The sequence below is a fragment of the Sturnira hondurensis genome, unplaced genomic scaffold (assembly GCF_014824575.4).
Source record: "Sturnira hondurensis isolate 20B ecotype Veracruz unplaced genomic scaffold, ASM1482457v3 Scaffold0006413, whole genome shotgun sequence".
NCBI classification, from domain to species: domain Eukaryota; kingdom Metazoa; phylum Chordata; class Mammalia; order Chiroptera; family Phyllostomidae; genus Sturnira; species Sturnira hondurensis.
Window position 1 is genome coordinate 13,948,926 of NW_028079044.1, and position 20,633 is coordinate 13,969,558.

Genomic DNA, 20,633 nt, shown 5'->3' on the forward strand with positions numbered 1-20,633 from the left:
TGCTTCTTAGGGGACTTAAACTAACACAGCAACAAAGAACCATAAAACCTCCAAGGCACGCAACGACAACTTTCTATTGCTCACATTCAGGGCGGAGGTGGTTTAACCAGACTGCTCTGTTTATCTTCGCTGGACTTGCCCCCATACCCTGGGCTCACTGGCTGAGAGTTGATCTAGGATGACCTCCGCTGTGATAACGGAGGACGCAGCTGGACTCCACGTGTCTCTCTTGTGCCAGCAGGTCAGCCCAGACCTGCTCTGAGGGCAACAGCACAGGCACAGGAGAAAAGCCCAATCCATGCAGAGGCCTGTTTCACACCTCCGCTCGACTCAGGTCCGCTATGTGCATTGGCTAAAGAAAATCATATGGCCGAGCCCAGGCTGAGCTGGAGGGCCCTGAAAAGTAACCTGACAAAGGGTCAGGACGCAGGGACAGAGGAAGTAGGGGACTATTTCATAATCAGTCACAATGTCCATGTGGTTTTCTTATTAGTAAAGCACCACTCTTCCTTAGTTCTTTTTAACTGTAACTTCTCTTAATTTTTTCTATAATCACAACATTGTAGAGTCACTTATTAATAGTGAGGAAGTCTAAAATTCTGAGTATTTATCAAAAGACTCTGAGTTACCTACATGAGGCTATTTAAATTGAAAAAAGCCCTAGCCAATGTGGCTCAGTTGGTTTGGGAGTCGTCCCATAGACTGAAAAGTCGTGGGTTCCATTCCCAGTCAGAGCACATTCTCAGGTTGCAGGTTTGATCACTGGTCAGGGCGCATGCCTACAAGAAGACAACCAATCTATGTTTCTCTCTCACATCAGTGTTTCTCTCCCTCACTCTCTTCCTCCTTCCTTGCTCTAAAAGCAATGAAAAAAAATGTCCTCAGGTGAAGATAAAAACACAAGTAAATTTTTTTACAAAACTGAAAAAAAAAGACATTACACTCACTGTCAAGTTAAAGCCGTTTGCTCCACCCTGCACGACCCAGTGCTTTTACCTCCTGTGACAAAGATTAGAGCAATTACGGATAACAATCAACATTCTTTGTACCTGAGAGTCATTTACTGAATTTTCAAACTCCTTCCATACAAAAGTACACAAATTAAGCCTCTATTAATTATTAAATAAACCTGAATAAATTCAAAGCTGTCTCTGTGATAACACCACTTACTTGCAGGCCAACATATTTTCTTAAGTAAGAAGAAGAGCTGTCATGTCACAGATGGGCAGCCAGGAATCACCTCCATGCCCGTGGCTGCGGGCGTTGTGTGTGAGCGTCACTGCCACGAGTGTCCCAGAGGAGAGGGAGTGGAGGACCGCAGGTTTAGCCCACATGACCTCTCCCCGCTCCAAGCTTCCAGAACCCGTACTTTTCTGTTAAGTTTGCTCAATTCTATTGTAAAGTAAAGAACAGAGCCTTCCCCTACCTTCCATCATTTGTTGTCTCTTAAAAAAAGTAATGTTTTGTGACCCTGAAAATGTTTTAGCCTACTGAAAAGTTTCAGGCTTTTCAGCCATCTACTCCTCACCCAGTTCCACCAGTCACTAACATCGTGCTTCCCCCATGCATCACTCTTTGTAGTCACAAAAACTTCCCTCCACGGAGCCCCCAAGAGCCGTGCACCAGTACCACATCACTTCACCCCTTACTACTTTTCCATTCTCCCCCAAGGGCAAGGCTATTGTCCCGTTATGCAGAACACTGTTGCCACACCTAAGAAACCCAACATCAAGTTCAACAGAGTGCACATAAAATTTCCCTACTAGTCTCAAAAGTATGCTTTCATTGTCTTTTAATCCAGATTCCACTGCATTTGGTTATCATATCTCATTCATCTGTTAGCTAGAAGAATAAAAAGCATATGGATGCCTGGGTCCTACCCCAGAGTTACAAAAAAATTTTTCCCAGGTTGGAGCCCTCAAATCTATCCTTTTAAAACCCTTTCTAGATGACCCTGATGAGAGTCAAGTTTGGGGACCACTGAATGCTTCTCATAAGGTTAGTTAACTTTGCAGGAGTCCTTGGCTGTTGCCCAAACAGACTTCAGTTAATCCTTGTGCTAGGCGTAATAAATTTGGGGTAGGAGGACTATAACTCATTACAACTGATATTAATTTTTTCTCTATCCTTGCCAATCTCCCTCCCTTCTAATTCCACCTGCTTCTTACCTCTTAGCACTGTTCTTAGTAGAAAGGATTTGATGGACAGGCTTTGAAGGCCTAGCCCTAGGCCTTATCTTGGATTTTTCTAACTCTATTAACTTAATGTCCTTGGAGATACTTTTTGATTTAATAATCTTGGATGGGGAGGAGGCGAGAGGGGAGAACTGGCTTGTTGAAAGGCAGGTTCCTAGGCTCTCTCCAGGCTCAGAATATGCTTTTTAATCAGCTCCCCAGGTAATGCACATTCCCCTCTTCTGTGTTTTACTGTAGGAGCTTTGCGAAGTGATTTACTTTTGCAAAGCAGCTCAGTAAACATCTGGTTGTGTCATTGAACCAAGTCCCACTCTTAGAACCTTTGCCCACAAAACACAGACACCAAAGTAACTCACATTCCCACTTTTTCACGCATGTCTTCCGATGCTCCTATACCTCCAAGTCCTCTCTTAGAAGAAAATGTCAGGCAACAGAGCTTTAGCTCCTTTCTGAAACCATAGAGATAGACACCTTATTTCTGTGTCATCCTGCCTTTTACTCCCACTCTGACTGAATTCCATTTCGTATTGACTCCACGTGTTTTTCCAAGTGTATGCCTGACCATTTGGCTCTAAGGGCATCTTCAGGGCCGCTCTTTGCTTTTCGGCCAGTGGGGGTGGCACTGAAAGGCCTGGAGGGACAGTACGGACGACGACGTCACCAGCACTTTGTTTTCCGTGGGCCACTACCTGCCGCAGTCCGGCCGCAGCTCATCTAAGGGTCCTCAGGTGAGAGTAGGCATCGGCGCTGGGTAACAGGCAACTACACAGCTCAAAGGCAGGTGAAGCACTGTTCCGTTTATTGCAAGTACAAGCTGATTTTTTATATTTTCATTTTTGGCATAGATTAACATTTACAGGTGTACAGCATGATCAGTTAAGCAGAAAAAATCAATACAAAGGTAACCAGGAAAATACGAAAGTTCCCATAGTTTCAGTTATGTTAAACAAAAGTTATTTTGACCAGGAAAACCATTAATCAGACAATTTGAAATAGTTCTATGTATACAGTTTGAATGTCTTATTGTTTATTAAAGTTCTCAGAAATTGTCATGGGCAACAGGTACGCTTAGACCGAGCAGAGGTTAGGAAATTCATTATAAGCCTTTGTAATATCTAACTTAGCTATCTATCTTGCTGTCTAAAATGTTTTTTGTATACTGAGGACTCTGACTCCTTGGTAGTTGTTTCTAAGTGCTTAGTTTGTAATAGCTAACCAGCTTCTTCTGTTTTTATGCCTGTCTAATTCTAACTGATATATATTCCTATTCAAGGTAAAGGAGGGGCTGTTACTCTAACAACTCTTTAACAATCAGGGGCTATTTTCTAAAGGGGTTTTTGCTATTCTATGAGGCAGTTCTGTGGGAATACATATTTTTCCCTGAACTGTTCTTTCTTGGGTGGCTTTCACAGGAACAAATAAGTAAAGTACGATGCCTTAATTCAGCCAGGGTGATATTGCTTAGGACTTGAGCCAACTGTTGTTTTTTCTCTGAGAGTGGTCATTAATTCTAGGAGATTCCAAATGATCAGAAGTGCAAAGGTTAGAATACTAAGAAACAGTAAGAATAAAAGCAACACCATATATCCATTAATGCCACGTCCGTCCTGCTGGAAAACGCTTCTGTGAAGCCGTCATCTCCAAGTCGTGACCGTGTCAACCGACATGGTTAGAAAATGCTTCTGTGAAGCCTTTGTCCCCAAGCCGTGACTGTGTCAGCCGACCTGGTTAGCACTGGACGTGGCAACTACCTACTGAGTTGTCAACCACAGACAGAAAATTGAACTATACAGAAGTCCAACTACAACAAACTATTCATCCAGACCGGTAAGAGGGGTGGAGTCAGCAGCTGGTGGAGTGGGGTCGTGCTCAGGAAAAAGTGGCCAGAAAAAGACCTTCTTTACCACTTTGGATTTTCACTCTACTTGCTCTGTTTGCTAAGTAATCTGATCTACTCGAAAAGCAAATATTATTTTTAAAAAGTTGCATTGCATTCTCTACGAAGCTGTGTTTTGCTAACATGGAAAGAAACTGAAGTTTAATCTTTTTAATATATTTGTTAGTTAAACTGTCTGTTGGCTCAGTAAAGATAAGAAGTGCTCTAGCATCCAAATGTGCCTGTGGTGAAGGACACAATTTTTTTTCAGACCATTCATGGCAGAAAACAATTCCTGCTGATTCTAGTGATGCCACTAGGGATACAGCAACACGATGCGGAAGATATCACACTGTCACCAGATGTGAAGTTAGAACTGAGACACAGAAGGTCAGCATGCACGTATAATAGAGACCCCCCAACAATACACAAGCATATTGGGAGTAATGAACAGTCACTTTGACAAGATAAGAAAAATACCATTCTCATCACCTCATTAGTAAAAAATCCAGAGCACTGCTTCAGTGAGGGAAACTGAGTCTTCGTGATGGACGGTGCAGCCATGGTTTTAAGAACATGACTGAGCAATGCCAGAGCAACTTCCTAACAGAGTCATCCAAAGAGACACGAGAGCAAGGGCACTAGTGGAAGCCGAGACTCCTGTGCTGCTCTGGTCCAGAACGTGTGCACGTTTTAGCTTTAAGGATGTAATTGTGGATCAAAGATGGCTGCACCTTCTTTACTACTCCTCCCTTTCAGAGGTGGAGTCTAATTCTCCTACCCTGAATTCTGGTTGGCTTTAGTGACTCACTTGACCAACAGAATGTGAAAGAAGTGATGTTCTGGAAATTCTGAGGCCAAGCAGAAGAAGTCTTGCAGCTTCCAGCTAGATTTCTTAAAACACTGACTCGGAGGGAAGTTGACCACGAGGTTAAGAAGTCTGACTACACTGAGATCACGATGCGATCTCGATGAGATCACTGTGAGAAACCCAAGGTAGCCAGAGAGGGAGGGGGAGAGGCCAGCCCCAGCTGCTCCAGCCACACTAGACCAGGTGCCAGTTCTATGAATCAAAGATTCACGCTGGATCTCGAAGCCTCCGTAGATGCAACGCAGGAAAGAACCAAGGAATCCAGAGGAGAGCCAGAACTGAGGCCACAGGCACATGGCCCCAGTTCAGCTATCCCAGCCATGTCCTCTCATTAAACCATTAAACCCCAGCCGAGGCTCCAGTCATCATGAAACGGAGGTGAGACCCCCTGCTGTGTCCCCTCTGAATTTCTGGCCTACAAAACATAAAAAGAACATGGCTGGTGTTTTATGCCACTGTTTTTTAGAGTGGTTTGTTATGCAGTAATAGATAACTGGAGCAGATGTTGAAGAGAGAATTTTTATTACTTAGCTATTGCCATAATAATGCAGCATAATATTTGATTTTAAAATTTGGTGAGTTTCAACAGCATTTATTTTTCTCACTCTTGGGTCTGTGCATTGCCTGGGGTGCTCTCCTTTAGGCTGTTCTGGTGCCCAGCTTACAGGAGAGCACCCCAGGCAATGCACAGTGTGACCACTCCCACTTTGTTCTGGTGCCGGGCTGAAGGGGAAACGTGTATTTAGGGCATGCTGGGTCACATGTATGCTGGGTCACATGCATGCAGGAGTCCAAGCACAACTCTGCAAAACCATTTTGACACCTCTGCTTTCTTCATAGCCACTTACTCTACTGGCCAAGTAGGCTGCATGGTCAAGCTCAAAGTCAAAGGGGTAAGTACACTCCCATCCGAGTGAGAAGATGAAGAGAAGAAAGACTTCCTGAACAATACTCCAACCTAGCGAGAGCTTCAAGCACCAGATAACAGTGGTGAAGACAGCGAGTGGTGTTAGACTGGGCTACATTAAGGTATGTCTGTAATTCAGTACTTACGCATCTGGAACCCTGAGAGAACATATACTAAGTGTGTGGGTGAAGGTGTGTAAGTACAGGGATCAATACTTTTATTGTGCAAATATCCACAAACAGGAGGCATGTAAAAACTATGAAAAGGCAAAACAAACATAGTAGAAGAGCAAAAGGAGAGGAATTTATAAAAAGAAAGCAGAAAATGAAACCCTCTACCACTGGTTCGGAGGCCAGGAGCAAACACCTGTTTCCTGGTTTGTCTCACATGTGGGCAGAGCTGCTACAAGGCAGTCAGTCCCTGAAGGAAGCCCCAAGAGACCAGCTCCTCTTTAAGATGAGGTTATGCTTGTTCTATAACAGATACAGTCAGCATGGCATGCGGCAACCTCAAACACTGCTCTCCCACTCCACACCACCCTTGTGTCCACTGAAAGTGCCTGTAATGCAGAGAGTGCCCTGCTCCCAGTTGAGAGTTAACTATTAACACAGCTCTGGGGTGCACAGAAAGGCACAAAAGGCTGTGGGCAGCAAGCAGAGTTGGAGCAAAGGGAATTAAGGAAGACCTCGGGAGAGAAGTGGTTTCTAAACTGGGATTGGATGCAGAGGCAAGATGTGGAAGTAGCACTCAATCCCATTTTCGTTGTGTATATAGAGGTCACAAGGCTGGAGAGTGAGCTGAGGTCAGATCGTGGTGGGTCTTGGATGCCAGGGTGAAAAGCATATTCTTAATTCACTGGGAGCCACTGGAAGCTTTTGAACAAGAAGTGGCATGAAGGAGTTGTCTTCCAGCATTGTTCTTTCCTGATCCTTTAGTAACAAAACTTCAATCTTTAAAAATTTTCTTATTGTATTTTTTCCATTACATTTAACCACCTTATTCCCCCATCCAGCACCTCCTACCAAAACCCCTCGATTTTTAACTGGGTATAAGCCTGTGCAAAATAAAGATTATATTTCCTAATATCTCTTGCAGCTAGGAGTGGTCATATGACTAAATTTTGGTTAATGACGTACCAAGGAAACAGTGTATACAACTTTTAGGAAGTGTTCTTAAAGCAAGAGGGAATTATTCCTTTTTTCCCCTGTTAGATGGAAGCAGAATCTAATCCTAACATGTAAATTATTTATTAGGAAGATTGGTCTGAGGCAAGCAAAGTGTAAGATGGTTAAAACAAGAGGAGCGTTGGAGATGGGGAGACTAGGAGAACAATTCCATGGCCAAGATAAGAAGTGAGGAAACAAAAACTGTGCCAAGGATGGTAGCAGTGGAAACGCATGGGAGGAATAGATGGGAATACAGTGTCTGTGGAGTTTGGTAATTGATGAGAGGAGACACTACGGAAGGAAGAAGATTCAAGGTCACTTTGAGATTTTAAGCAAAAGTGACTAAAGGTCAATGATGTTGGTAACAGAAACAGAGAACTCAGGAAAAACAAGCAGGCTCAAAGAAGGCCACCAGGAGGTCAGTTTTTGACTGGTGAGTTGGGGTGCCTGTGGACTGTCAGGTGTAGATGTAAAGCAGGCAATTGGAAGCTCATCTCTGGAGCATGACTTGAGAGTCCTTGCACAAAAACAACCGTCAAACAGAGGGAGTTGTTGGTTGGCAAAATAGTACATCGCTAGGATTTCCTCCTTCTTCTGTGCACAGAGACAAACACACTGCATCCTTCAAAACCAGATAAAAATATGAACAGCTCTTCACATGACATGTCCACCCTGCCCCCAAAATAACCCCTATAAGCTCCAGCCAATGACTGGCTGTCTGGCTTCAAGTAATGCAAACCCTCACTACCTCAAAATTTGGACAACTCCTTAAAGTTCCTTAAGAAGCCATTTTGATTTGCACAGATCTCTGTCATGCCATGTGTTTAAGTGACTCCTTTACAGCCAGACATCTATAGAGAAATTACCTTCCTCTTTAATTCAGGTTAACCACGTGTAAGAAGACTTCCCTTTCACAAACGTCTTGAAAGAACAATTCTTTTCAAAAACAGAATGAGAAAATACACAAATCTAATAAATGTGACAAAGTAAAACGATTCTACAGAGCTTTCTCCTATATCTGCTGAGACCAGACAAATGTTAAATAAAAGCTGGAATAAGCCCTGGCTGGTGTAGCTCGGTGGATTGAGCACGGGCCTGCGAACCACACGATTCGGTTGGATTCCCAGTCAGGGCACATGCCTGGGTTGAGGCCAGTTCCCAGCAGGGGACTCACGAGAGGCAACCATACATTGATGTTTCTCTCCTTCTCTCCTTCCTTTCCTCTCCAAAAGATAAACAAATAAAATCTTATAAATAAATAAACAAAAGCTGGAATAAAAAGGGTGTGAATTCAACATGAACAGTAAGGAACCGTCTTCACAGGCTGGCTGAAGAGCGGTCCGCACTGTATCCTCGAGACCGCTGGGGGACGGAAGAGGTTCAGATGCAGTGATTTGTGTAATTCACCTGAGGTCGTGTGGTAGAAAGGCACCTGGAAAAGGGGTGAGAGCTGTTTCCTCTAGAAGAGTTTTGCATCTTTACTGCAGAGGAACTCAACCTACCCTCTTTGGAGTGCGCAGTGGCGAGGCCAGGCCCTGGGTTTCGTGGCACCGCGGACCCGAGTTCTATTTAGAGGTGTCAGACCCATTAATGAGCATCCGATAAAGCTTTTCTGATTCATCTATTCATCCATCCCTCGATCAATCCATCCACCCTTTGTCTCTGACCCAGGGCCTGCGCTGGGCACCCCGGCGTGCTACAGCGCGTGCAACCCCACAGGACTTTCTGGGAGGAGGGGATTTTATGCAGGAGGACACGGCGGGAAGACAACCCTGGGGCCCCTCACCGAGCTGTGGCCCCTTCGCAAAAGAGATTAGTAAATTGTCGGGCCGACTCAGGGCGGGGCGGTGCCAAAGCACCAAGCCTGGAGGAAACCCTTCCCCTCCCCTAATCTAGACAAGGAACTCAGCTGCGTTCCACATTCTTCACGCCCCTCGGCCGGCCCAGAGGCCATGGCTGGTGCCCACGAGCCGGAGCCGTCCCTCAGACCGCGCCTCCCAGCGGCGGCCTTAAGCCTCTGTCCGTGGGGGTGGGAGGCGGCAACAGGCGCAAGGATTGGCCGGCTCCACCTGCGCCCCGCCGACTCCGGCAGCGCCCCCAAACCGGTCTCTGTTCCCAACGCTACTGGGGCCGGGAATAGGGGTTTAGGGAGCTAGGGCGGGGGGCGGGGGGGGTGCACGGTTCCTGGGCGCTGATTGGCCAGAACCGCTGGGGGCGGGCCAGAGGATGTGGAGAGATTGAGCCCAGACCGATCCCGCCTTTGCGGCACCTTGCTCACAGGAGGCCCCGGCGTTGCATCATCTTCAGCCCGCGGCTGCTGTAGGAACGCTAGTCGTGCTGCGATCCACTTAGTCTGAGGCTTCAGCCCGCTCTCCAGCGCCCAGACTGGGAGTCTCCCGAGGGCCGGCTCCCAGAACACGCCCGGCACGGCTAGTGAACCTCGCCAGCACCGCCTGAGCCATTCATTGAGAGCCCAGCCTTTTATTAGAGCCCAAGTCCCTTATCTCCTTCAGCTCCGAGTCGCGGGCAGCGCCATGGAGAAGAGCAGCGAGACGGAGAAGAGCACCGAGACAAACGGCTACCTAGACAGCACCCAGGCTGGGCCTGCAGCGGGGCCTGGAGCGCCCGGGACCGCTGCAGGACGCGCACGGCGCTGCACCGGTTTCCTGAGGCACCACGCGCTGGTGCTGCTCACTGTATCCGGCGTGGTGGCAGGCGCGGGCCTGGGCGCGGCGCTGCGCTGGCTCGGGCTTAACCGCACGCAGGTCACCTATCTGGCCTTCCCCGGCGAGATGCTGCTACGCATGCTGCGCATGATTATCCTGCCGCTGGTGGTTTGCAGTCTGGTGTCGGGCGCAGCCTCTCTGGATGCCAGCTCTCTCGGGCGCCTGGGCGGCATCGCCATCGCCTACTTCGGCCTCACCACGCTAAGCGCCTCGGCGCTCGCGGTCGTTTTGGCGTTCATCATCAAGCCTGGGTCTGGCGCTAAGGATCTTCAGTCCAGAGACTTTGGCCTGGAGGAGTCGGGCCCCACTCCGGTCCCTAAAGAGACAGTGGATTCTTTCCTCGACCTGGCCAGGTAACGATCCCCCAAATCAATGTAGATCCCCCAAATCAATGTCAGCTCTCCAATACACTCCCTTTTATTCCTAAACACACACCTTCATACACTCCTGAGAGTTTATTCTAATGAGCTACTGGTGGCCTTTAACATTTTTAAAATATCAAAGTAACATCTGGAGCCTTTGCGTGCTGACCACACCTTTTCAAACATCAGTCTTGCCGCACCAGACAATCTAAAGGAGCGGGGCCACATCATTTAGCAAAAGACAGTCCTACCGTTTGGTGTGAGTGTGCAGTAGGGCAGAGGCTGTGGTCTTACCTGTACTTTACTCCTTACACCCTGGCTCTGTTCTAACCATTCCTGGATGTCTTCACCCCATTTTCTCCCCCACAGTGCCTGAAAGCTTCTGTGAGCATTTGTTAAACTTTGCCTGTTAGGCCATCCTGGCCTGTATTATGTGGCCCTCTCTGTTTCAGCCCATCCGCTGAGAGGTAGCTGGCAGTTTTTTTTGAACAGTTGTTAGAGAACCCAAGGATAATAAGGCTCGGTTTAGTTGTGCAGGCCCATTGCCCAGGCAAGCCTCTCATGGGGCTTGGGACAGGTTGCCCTCCACCCCACAGTCAGGACCACTGTGGGGTATTGTGAGCTTCAAGAGGCTTTATTTGTGGGAAGGTGAGAGTTCTTGAGGAGAGGGAAAGAGCAGCCCTTCACTTAGCTTCGCCTGCTTTCTCTGACTCTTAAAAGTTGGCTTTCATTCCTTGAGACATAGTGTAGTTTCTGTGGATTGCCCAAATCAGCCTCTCCTGATTTCTCCATTAGCCCAGAGTTCACAAATGGAAAATTGCGGGCTGGAGGCATGTACTGACCTGGCCGAGTGCAGTTGAATGGGAAGCTCAGCTGGCTCCCACTCCAGGTTTCCAACTGGGAGCCTTAGAGAGCTGTGTTTTGTCTCAAGTCACTGAGGTAGAGCTCCTCATTGCTAAGGCTGTGAAAATCAGCAAACCCTGGGCAAAGTGACTTGACTTCCTGCTGTTTCCATTTCTCCCTCTGGAAAATGTGACGACTGTCTACGGCTTAAGAGAAAGAGTGTTCATTTGAAACTACAGCAACAACCACCAAAAAAGTCGAAGGCATTGAAAAATAAAAATCTCTGATGAGGCAGACCAGAAAGTTCTTATCCAAACTTCATACTCAAAAGGCAGGTAGAGGTGGACGATTAGAATTTTGCTGACATGATCATCTTTGTTTAGTGTCAGGCAGATTGATATTTGGAGTCTTTAGAGATCCTTAAAGTTTGAGAACTCACTTAGGTGGGTGTTGAAAACGGTCTAATGAGGTTGGGAGTGCCTTTGGCTCTTCAGTATATCTGTCAGCTGTCCCGGGAGAGGAGTCAGTTATGGGGGTTAAAAAATTCTTGTTTGCAGGGATCAGTGGCCCAGAGAGGAGGTGTGGATGCACAGCTCTGACGTGCTGGTTGTACCCCCATAGAGAGGCTCAGTAGCATTCTCATCTCCAAGAGAGGGGCAGTGGCCAAAAAACAGGGGGTGAGGGTTACCTTATTACCATTAACCCCAGAAGAGATCTCTCATTTCCTGATCATGGCTATCTAGGTTTAGATCCAAGCCCCTTTAGCTCCTGCTTCTGAAGTGAATGGTGACCCAGCATCATGACTTAGTGGTCAGTGTAGGTGCAGGCTTTTCAGTGACTCGGGCTGCAGATACAAGGAAGAACTAAAAGAACCTTTGTCATGGCTTGTTGGGGATAGGTAATGTTTCATAATGCTTCCAACAGCCAACCACATTTAATCCAGCAGCTCACGGATAAAGGTAGCGTATATGATCCTCTTTTACCGACTGAGGAAATTGAGCCATAAAGAGATTAATGATTTGCACTAAGTCACAGAGTAGTTTATCAAAAGAGGAATTAGTAGAACCAGGGGTCTCTGTGCCCCCCAGTTCAGGGCTGTCTTTCTCCCACTCTCCTGTCCCCCAAGTCAACTTGCCATACTAATGACATCAGCTGCTAGTCTGGTTTCACCGTCTCAGAATTGTTTGCTGTGATCCAAAAAAGGAACTAGATAAAGTTTTCATTGGGTCAAGACAGATGCCCACTTCCTCTAAAAGAAGGAGATGACCCCCCCTTTGATGAAGGACAGCGTGTGTGCAGCTGCTCAGACTTGGCTTTCATGTTGAGCAGCTTGTGCGAGGGAGCAGTCTTGAGCCACGTGGAAATATTTCCTGGGTCTGGGAATACTCTGGGTGACAATTTTCAAATTGCTTACATCAAAGAAACCTCACAGATGCTGATTTTTTTGTGACTCTGGGCGTGTTTCTTGGCAAAGGCAGGGTACAGCCCTGGTTCCTGCCCACAACTTAAACACCTAGAAGGAGTGGGGAAAGTCTGTAAGGACCAAGTGCAGTGCAGGCTTTGCTAAAGTCCATGACCTTTCCTGGTCGTGGAGTGCCTCCAAGTCCCACAGGTTCTCTCTGCCACAACTTCTAATTTGTTTTTTTCAAGATGTAATTACGAGTCAGACATGAAGCCAGTAGATATTCGGTGTGCCTTTTAGAAAATTCAGAATGCCATTGTCAAGTGATTTGATTTCCTACCACACAATGGATGAGAAATAACAAAGCAGAGGGGGAAGTAGGTGTGAGGTGCTGGCACTGGGAGCCTGCCTTTTGAGAGCTGAGAAGTAACAGTGGATAGCAACTGTCAGGGGGCAGCGTGACAGACAGTCTCCTCCCCAGCAGCCTGAAGCTTTTATGCCTGAGGACCTGGAACAACACAGGACTCTCACAACTGGGTGCGACCCAGGTGATTGAGTCGTGACTTTCCATCCAAAATGAAATAGTTTGGGCACCAAAGAGACAGAAACAGCTTACCAGGAATCTAGTCGTTGTGGACATTCTTCGTCCCTAACAATGCTTATTGATGAGGGGTCCTAGGGCACACCCGTAACTTTCTGTGCCCTGGCTTCCTCATCTTCATGATGGGGATCCTGATCGTACCTACCTCACAGCATTGTTTGGGGGTTAAATGAGCTTTGTCTGTAAAGCTCTTAGAACAGGACGAGCTAGCCGAATGTTCTTGCATGTAAATGGAGCAATATTACAGAGCGAACGAGGTTTCCCCATTCACAGGTAATGGGGATGTCCTACTTTTATAGTTTGAAATACATGAGAGTAGATGAGGAATACAAGAATGCTGGGGGAACTCAAGTCCTACAGCTGACATAGTCTTAAGGTATATTGGGAACCACGGGGAGGGGCCTGGAGAAAAAGAAATGAACAGTGACTGACTATTTCGAAGTAACAGGATCAACACTATGGGAAATTTGGAAATGGAGAAAAGTCAAAACTAAACCCTGAAAAGCCTTGCATTCTGAATTGGGGCAGAAATCCTCATATGTTCTCTGCGGTTTCTTTTCTCCCTGCATTGCCTGTTTCTGGTCTCCAAAGTTGACCTCAGCTGTAAATGGATAGGACTGAGGCAGCTGGCCTCTAGACATTTACCAGGATGCTAAAATTTGTCGTTTTCAAATGGAAAACCGGAGACTTACCTGCAAGGAGGCAGGAAGGGACATCTGGGCTGAGGCTCTGCACTGGCAGCCAGAAGAAAGGCCCAGCCGTTGTCGTCTGCAGAAGTCTAGCAGGCTGCTGCCACTGGCCCACCCAGCACAACTGCGGTTTTGCCTGTTGCCCGATTTTCAAAGTTATGTTTTCTCTTGTGCTAGTTTTATCAGCGGTGGAGTGTGCTGTGAGCCTTTCCCTTCATCAAGAGAGGCGCGAGAGACTTACTTTCCTTCCCAGGCTGCAAAGAACCCACTTCTTCAGTAGGTACCATGAAACCCACTGGAGACTGAGATCCAACATGGGTCCCTAGATCACAGTCAAGAGAGTGACTAGTGAAAAATTCTCTTAGCTGTTGGCCGTGGCAGGTTGTTTTGTCCATGCCAGCGTATCTCTCTCTATTCTATTGGCAAGATGAAGACTCTTAGCAAACCAACAAGGACCCAAATTAACGGAGGTTTCTCAGCCAAACTGCTCACTAAAATGGTAGCTTATAATTTTTTAAAAAGGTTTTAACTCGGCACCATTCCTTCTACTACCCATGAGACTGCCTGAATAGTTCAGGCCCTGAAGAGAACATGCACCCAGAGAGGCAGCGTGGGTAGTGATTAAGAGGAGACACTGATGTCAGTTACCTAGTTTTGAATCCAGCTCTACCCCTTACTAGCTGTGTGGACCAGTCATTTAGCTTCTTGATGCTTCAGTTTCATTTTCTGTAAAATGAAGCTAGAAATGATATGTACTACCTAGACTTGTCATAAGGAATAAGTGAGTTAATATTTGAGTGCCTTGCTAGTGTTCTGGTGTGTCTCGGCCTCTCAGGCTACTGCACATTGAGAATGAGTGCTGTTCTCAGCCTTATTTCCTAAAAGGTCCCCCACCGCAGGGGCCCAGCAATTGCCTTTCAAGTTGGAATCTAAAACTGGGTGTGGGCCTTAAGAAGAGGGTTGATTACCCCCACACCCGCCCCCTGCCGGCACAGTAGTGTGACCCCAGCCCTGCCTCAGCTCCCAGCCTCTGGGGGGCACCAAGATCAGAAGGAGCGCGCCTCTGTTGGCCGACTCTGACAATAAACACAAGGAAGAACAAATGTTAGATGTAGGTGGCGTGAGCTATATCCTGTGCTGAAGAGTCTTTGAAATTTTCATAAATTTAGTAAAGAATTTTTGAACTTAAAGGAAATACTCTGGAACAAAGAATATATACCTAAGCAAAAGTAAATTGTTTTACATTCTTCTCACGTAGAACAGGGAAATGCTACCACCCTTCACAATAGAATGAGAATAATGAATAGTAGCAGATGTAGAAAGAAGGAACCTTAGGGAGTTTCTCATCCTGTGAGCGGCATGAGTCTTTATAGTACCGCTAACTAAAGCTCTGTGGTTTTTGTTTTATTGTTTTTGAGAGAGGGAAAGGGAGGGAGAAATAGAGGACACATTGATGTGTGAGTGAAACATCAGCTGGTTGCTTCTTGCGAGCCCCCAACTTTGTACCTGGCCCCCAACCCAGGTAGGTGCCCTGACTTGGAATCAAACTGGCAATGTTGCAGTTCACAGGACAGTCAACCTACTGAGCCACACCAGCCAGGGCCACCCCAGTTTTGTTGTTCGTTTTAAGTGATGTGTCCGGAGACTGCTATAGCACTGGGAAGGCCTGTCCATTCATTCTCTGCCACTTTGTTCTGATTTGCATCTCTAGATTTAGTAACGTGGCTTTAGCATTTTTGCCAGTGTTTTTGGCTTTAACCCACTGTAAGAAATACACTTTTTGGAAACCAAGCTCTGGCCAGTTTTATTAAAGAAAATTTTTGCATGATTTACTTCTCACCAGTCTGGTTGGCATGCTTCTAACGATGTCAGAAATCACTTGGATCAATGACAGCCAGTGTGCATACTCTGTCTTATTTTCCACATACTGGGCCCAGTTTGCTATTACTGCACTGTAGCGGTGGACACCAGTCTTGGCCAACCTGGCCTAGCAGGCTGTTTCAGAGTTCCTCAAGGCTGGGCGGTTTGGCGAGGATGACCAGTTTTGCTTTGCCTTCTCCGATCATCCTCAGAATTTGCTTGTACCCTGGCACATACTTTCCACATTTCATAACAATTTGGAGCCTAGAGTTGAGCAACTCCAGCAACTCCTTCATCTTCCTTGAGGCCAGCATCTTCCTGCCTTAGGTGCAGCACGGCCGGGCCCCCAGCCGAGAGCAGCCACCGAGATGGCCGGGGAACAAGAAAGAAGACATACATTTAAAATGATGGCATCTATGGGGGGGGGGGGCATGGTGAGGGGAAAATGGGGGCAACTGTACTTGAACAATAATAAAAGAAAAGAAAATAATCATCTATGTATATGCACCCTGAGCCTCCCATACTCAGTATGAAACAACGACATCTCAAAACAACATTCGAAATGCTGATAGTTTCCATTCTGTCTAATGTAGTGTATCTTTTATAAAATGCTGGTTAGAGCCATTACATTTAATTTCACAGACTACTAATGTTTAAGAAACTTTGGTCTAATGTATATCTGGTATTATTTAATTCAACTAAATTTCTCAGGATCCAATAACGGAAAGGGGAAGTATTTGAGAATCAAGGAAGATTTCGGAGGTGAGGCGCGCCCTAACAGCCGGTGAAGCCGAGTGCCCTGCCGCAGCGTGCGTTTGGTCCTCCTGCTTCCTGGACTCTGGGTCTCAGTACCGCACAGCTGCACTGTCTAATAAGGCAGACACTAGCCACCGTAGCTATTTACATTTAAATATTTAAATTGTCAATGTAAACAAAAGTTAAAATTCAGATCCTCTGTTACACTAGCCATATTTCATTCGCTCCATAGCCATATGACTACACCATATGAGACGGCACAATACAGAAAGTTCTCTCTCACGGTGTTGGTCCAACCGTCACGTGAATGCCAGATGCATCAGCTTGATGTCTCAGGGCCTTGGGGACACCATGTGCTGAATGAGGGGGTTGAACTTGGTCACCACTAAGATCCCTTCCAGCTGAAATGTTTTTTTATTTTGAAAACCCACACAGATAGTGTGTGGAAGTGAGGAGTTGGGGGGAAATGCCTGAAGTCAGAGCTCTGGGGAGCAAAACTAATGTGACAGGCAGCTGATCCCTGGGAGCTCAGGAGTAGGAAGAATCCAGATTTCACAGCAGCATCTGTGTCTGAAAGGAGAGAGGGTTAAGGCGAGTGCAGAGAGAACAAAGCAGCAGGACTGACACTGCCCGTGTATCTGTGTATCCCCCATGTATCTGTGACACATGATAGAGCTACCGTAATCAAGACAGTGTGGTATGGCAAAGCAACAGGCAATAGATCAATGGAACAGAATAGACAGCCAGAGACGTACTCTTGTAAGTACGTATAGTCTCTACTGATCTTTGACAAGGGAGTAAAGGCAGTACAATCACAAAAAGATCATCTTTTCAGCAAATGGTGCCGGGACAGCTGGACATCCTTGTGCAAAAAAAAAGGAATCTGGACACAGACCTTGCACCCTTCACAAAAATGAACTCAAAATGGATCACAGACCTAAATGTAAAAGGTGAAACTATGAAACTAGAAGATAGCATAGGAGAAAACCTAGGTGACTTCAGGGATGGTGATGACTTTTTAGATGCAATACCACAGTCTCTCGGACGTTTTGCTTTACTCCCACAGCCTCAGTTCCTCGCCCCTAATTATGGGTGGGAGGTCCTTGGCGACCGGAGGGACAAAGGGAAATGAATTTGTGGGTGCATGAGCTTCAACTCACAGCCCCCAGGCAATCCCTTACCAGGGAACACTATCAGAGAGCTGAGCTATATAACCTAAAGAAAGTTCAGGCATCCTATTGAGTGTTTTTTTTTCCTTTGCAGTTAGCACTGAATTTTTTAAACCTTTTAAGCATTTTGGCGTATGATTTACACACAGTGGAATGCACCCATTTTAGGTATAAAGGCCAGTGAGTTCTGACACATAGAGAGCTCATTTAACCGTTAACACAGTCCAGAAGCTGAATAGTCCTGTCACCTGTGACCCCTCCCAGCATTCCCTGCTCTCCACCCCTAGCCCCAGGAAGTTCTGGATAGAAAGTTTTGCTTTCTGTCACTACAGATTAGTCTTGCTTTTACTGGAGTTTCATGTTAATGGAATCACTCAGCATGTACTTTTCTTTGTCTGGCTTCTTTTGCTCAGCACAATGTTGTTGAGATTATCCGGGTTGCATATATCAGTAGCTGAGTTCTTTTTATTGCCCATGAGGATTTATCATAATGTGTCCCTTCATCTGTTTATGGACATTTGAGTTTGGGGCTCCTTTGAATAAGACTGTTAAACATACAGGTCTTTTTTACAGACATGTATTTTCATTTCTCTTGGGTAAATATCCAGGAATGAAATTGCTGGGTCATATGGTAAGTGTATGTTTAGTTTTCTAAGTAACTGCCAAAGCACATTGTTTTTTCTTAGGAAGCTGGTATTTTTGGCGGGAGTTGTTGTTTTGCCTCTAGTATTGTCTGTACCTCTGTTCCCACCGGATTTTGTAGACTAGATACCGTAGACTGTCTGAAAACAGGTTGTGTCCATGGCTGCTTGGTCTAGAAGTTCTGGGATAGGGTCAGGGTCCATTCTGGGTGAGACAGTATTGGGGTATAGCTTACGCTAAAGAGAACAGGCAGGCCAGCAGCAGGGTTTAAACAAACAGTGTGTGCTCTTTGGAAGATAGTGCATTCCAGGGTTGTGGGAAAGGCTGTGGGTGTGCCAACTGAGGAATCTGCTGATCCCTAAAGGATGCAAGCTACTTCCAAGGGAAGTTGTTCCTCACGGGGAAGATGGAGGACCTTTAACCCAACTCGTTCCTTAACTTCCCTGCCCTCTTAGGAAGAGAACCCAGCTCAGTCCTGGACTGTTGAGAGTTGTCATCCCGTGCATGTAAAACAGGGAAATCTTGGCTCAGAACCTGTTTCTGCTTCTAAATAGTATAGCAAATGGAAATGAGATACCCAACCTATGTCACAAGGTTGACATAGCTAAGAAAGGTGCTTTGTAATGGAAATCATAGGCAAACGCAAGTTGCTATTCATCTCTATGCTAAGGAATAGTCAATACACATGCCTAGTCTTTTTCTACCTTTTCTTTAAAGTAAATATGCTTGATAGGACTCATATTTCTGATCACCATTTTGTAAAGGTGAATTCAACTGAAGATCGCATTTTGTCTGCTTAAATGCAGGTGTGTATTAGCTGGTATTCTCTAAACGCGCTCAAAGCCACCTGGTTTCATAGACAGAGTAGGTTCGGAAAACGCCGTGCTGCAGTCTCTGCTTGCTGGCTGTCTTGCAGATGCACCCAGGATGCAATAAAGTTGTTTTTCATCTTTTTAATCTTGTTGGCTAAGATATTAGTTATCTAGTGCACAAATTTAATGAGTTACTAAAACTAGCAGCTTAAAATCACACGTGTTAATTATTTCACATAGGATCATGAATCTCAGCATTGCTTAGCTGAGTCTTCTGCTTTAGAATCTCTCACAAAGCTGCCATCAAGGTGTCGGCCACAGCTGGGGTCTCCTCCAAAGGCTCAGCGGGGATGGATTCATCTCCATCCAGCAGGGATGGATTCACTTCTGAGGTCACACGGTTGTTGGCAGAATTTGGGTCCTTGAAGTTTAGACTGGCACCTCAGTTCCTGGTTGGCTGTTGGCCAGAGGCCACCCTGTCTCTCACCATAACGGCCTGCCCAGCATGGCAGCTTGTTCCATCAAACGTACAAGCCCAGAGGCAGTAAAGAGAGTCTTCTCGACTTCTGGCCAAGATGGAGGCATAGGTGGAAACACTGTGCCTCCTCGCACAACCAAGTTTAAAGACAACAAAGTTTTAGTGACAAAAACGCAACCAAAACACAGAAAATTGAACTATACAGAAGTCCAACAACAACAAACTACTCAGCCAGACTGGTAAGCAGGGCAGAATCAGTGGCTGGCAGAGTGGGGTCACGCAGGAAAAATTGGCCAGACTGACCCAGTCGTGCAGGTGGTGGTTGGCAGATCCCAGGTGTGGGATTGCAACAGGCAGACCCAGTGGGGGCTCAAGGCAGCTGGCTGACCGTGCTCGCACATTCGCGTGCAGGTAGATCGGGCGAAGGAGCAAGCGGTGAGACAGACCATGAGGGCTCCAGCGGCGGAAAGCAGCAGGGGGGACCACCATTGCCCCTCTTTGACCCTGCACCCACATACAGCGTCACAACCCAGCAACCTTGGTTGCCCCGTCCTGGTGAACACCTAAGGCTTCGCTCCTCATACATAACAGGCACAGACAAACCAAAACATTATGGCTCAAGAAGAAGAACGGCTCAAAGCTCCAGAGCCAATACTTCTAAGTGACCAAGAGATAGCCAACCTATCAGATGTACAGTTCAAAATACTGGTGACCAGGATGCTCACAGAACTGGTTGATTTTAGTCACAAATTAGAGGAACAAATGAGAGCCAAACTAATTGAAATGAAGGGAAATGCACAGGAAACCAATACTGATGGAAAGGAAACTGGGACTCAAATCAAGGGAGTGAACCAGAAGGAAGAAAAAATTACCAAACAGAAAAGTATGAAGAAACAAGAATTCAAAAAAATGAGAAGAGGCTTAGGAACCTTCAGAACATCTTTAAACGTTCCAACATCTGAATTATAGGGGTACCAGAAGGGGAAGAGGAGGAGCGACAAGTGGAAAATTGTTTGAACAAATTATTTGAACTTATTTGAACAAATAATAAAGGAGAACTTCCCCAATCTGGCAAAGGAAATAGACTTCCAGGAAATCCAGGAAGCTCAAAGAGTCCCAAAGAAGTTGGACCCAAGAAGGAACACACCAAGGCACATCATAACTACATTAGCCAAGATTAAAATGAAGGAGAGAATCCTAGAAGCAGCAAGAGATAAGGGGACAGTCACCTACAAAGGAGTTCCCATCAGACTGTCAGCTGATTTCTCCAAAGAGACC

At 46.3% G+C, this 20,633-nt stretch overlaps 1 protein-coding gene across 1 annotated transcript in view; it reads left to right on the forward strand.

Moving 5' to 3' along the window:
* The first annotated feature begins 9,243 nt into the window (after nucleotides 1-9,243).
* The window catches only part of SLC1A4 (solute carrier family 1 member 4), a 29,718-nt gene continuing 18,328 nt past the window's right edge, over nucleotides 9,244-20,633 (forward strand). The window contains exon 1 of the mRNA XM_037048043.1: nucleotides 9,244-10,094. Coding sequence (XP_036903938.1) covers nucleotides 9,550-10,094 — 545 coding nt within the window. The 5' untranslated portion in view covers nucleotides 9,244-9,549. The remainder of the gene's footprint in view (nucleotides 10,095-20,633) is intronic.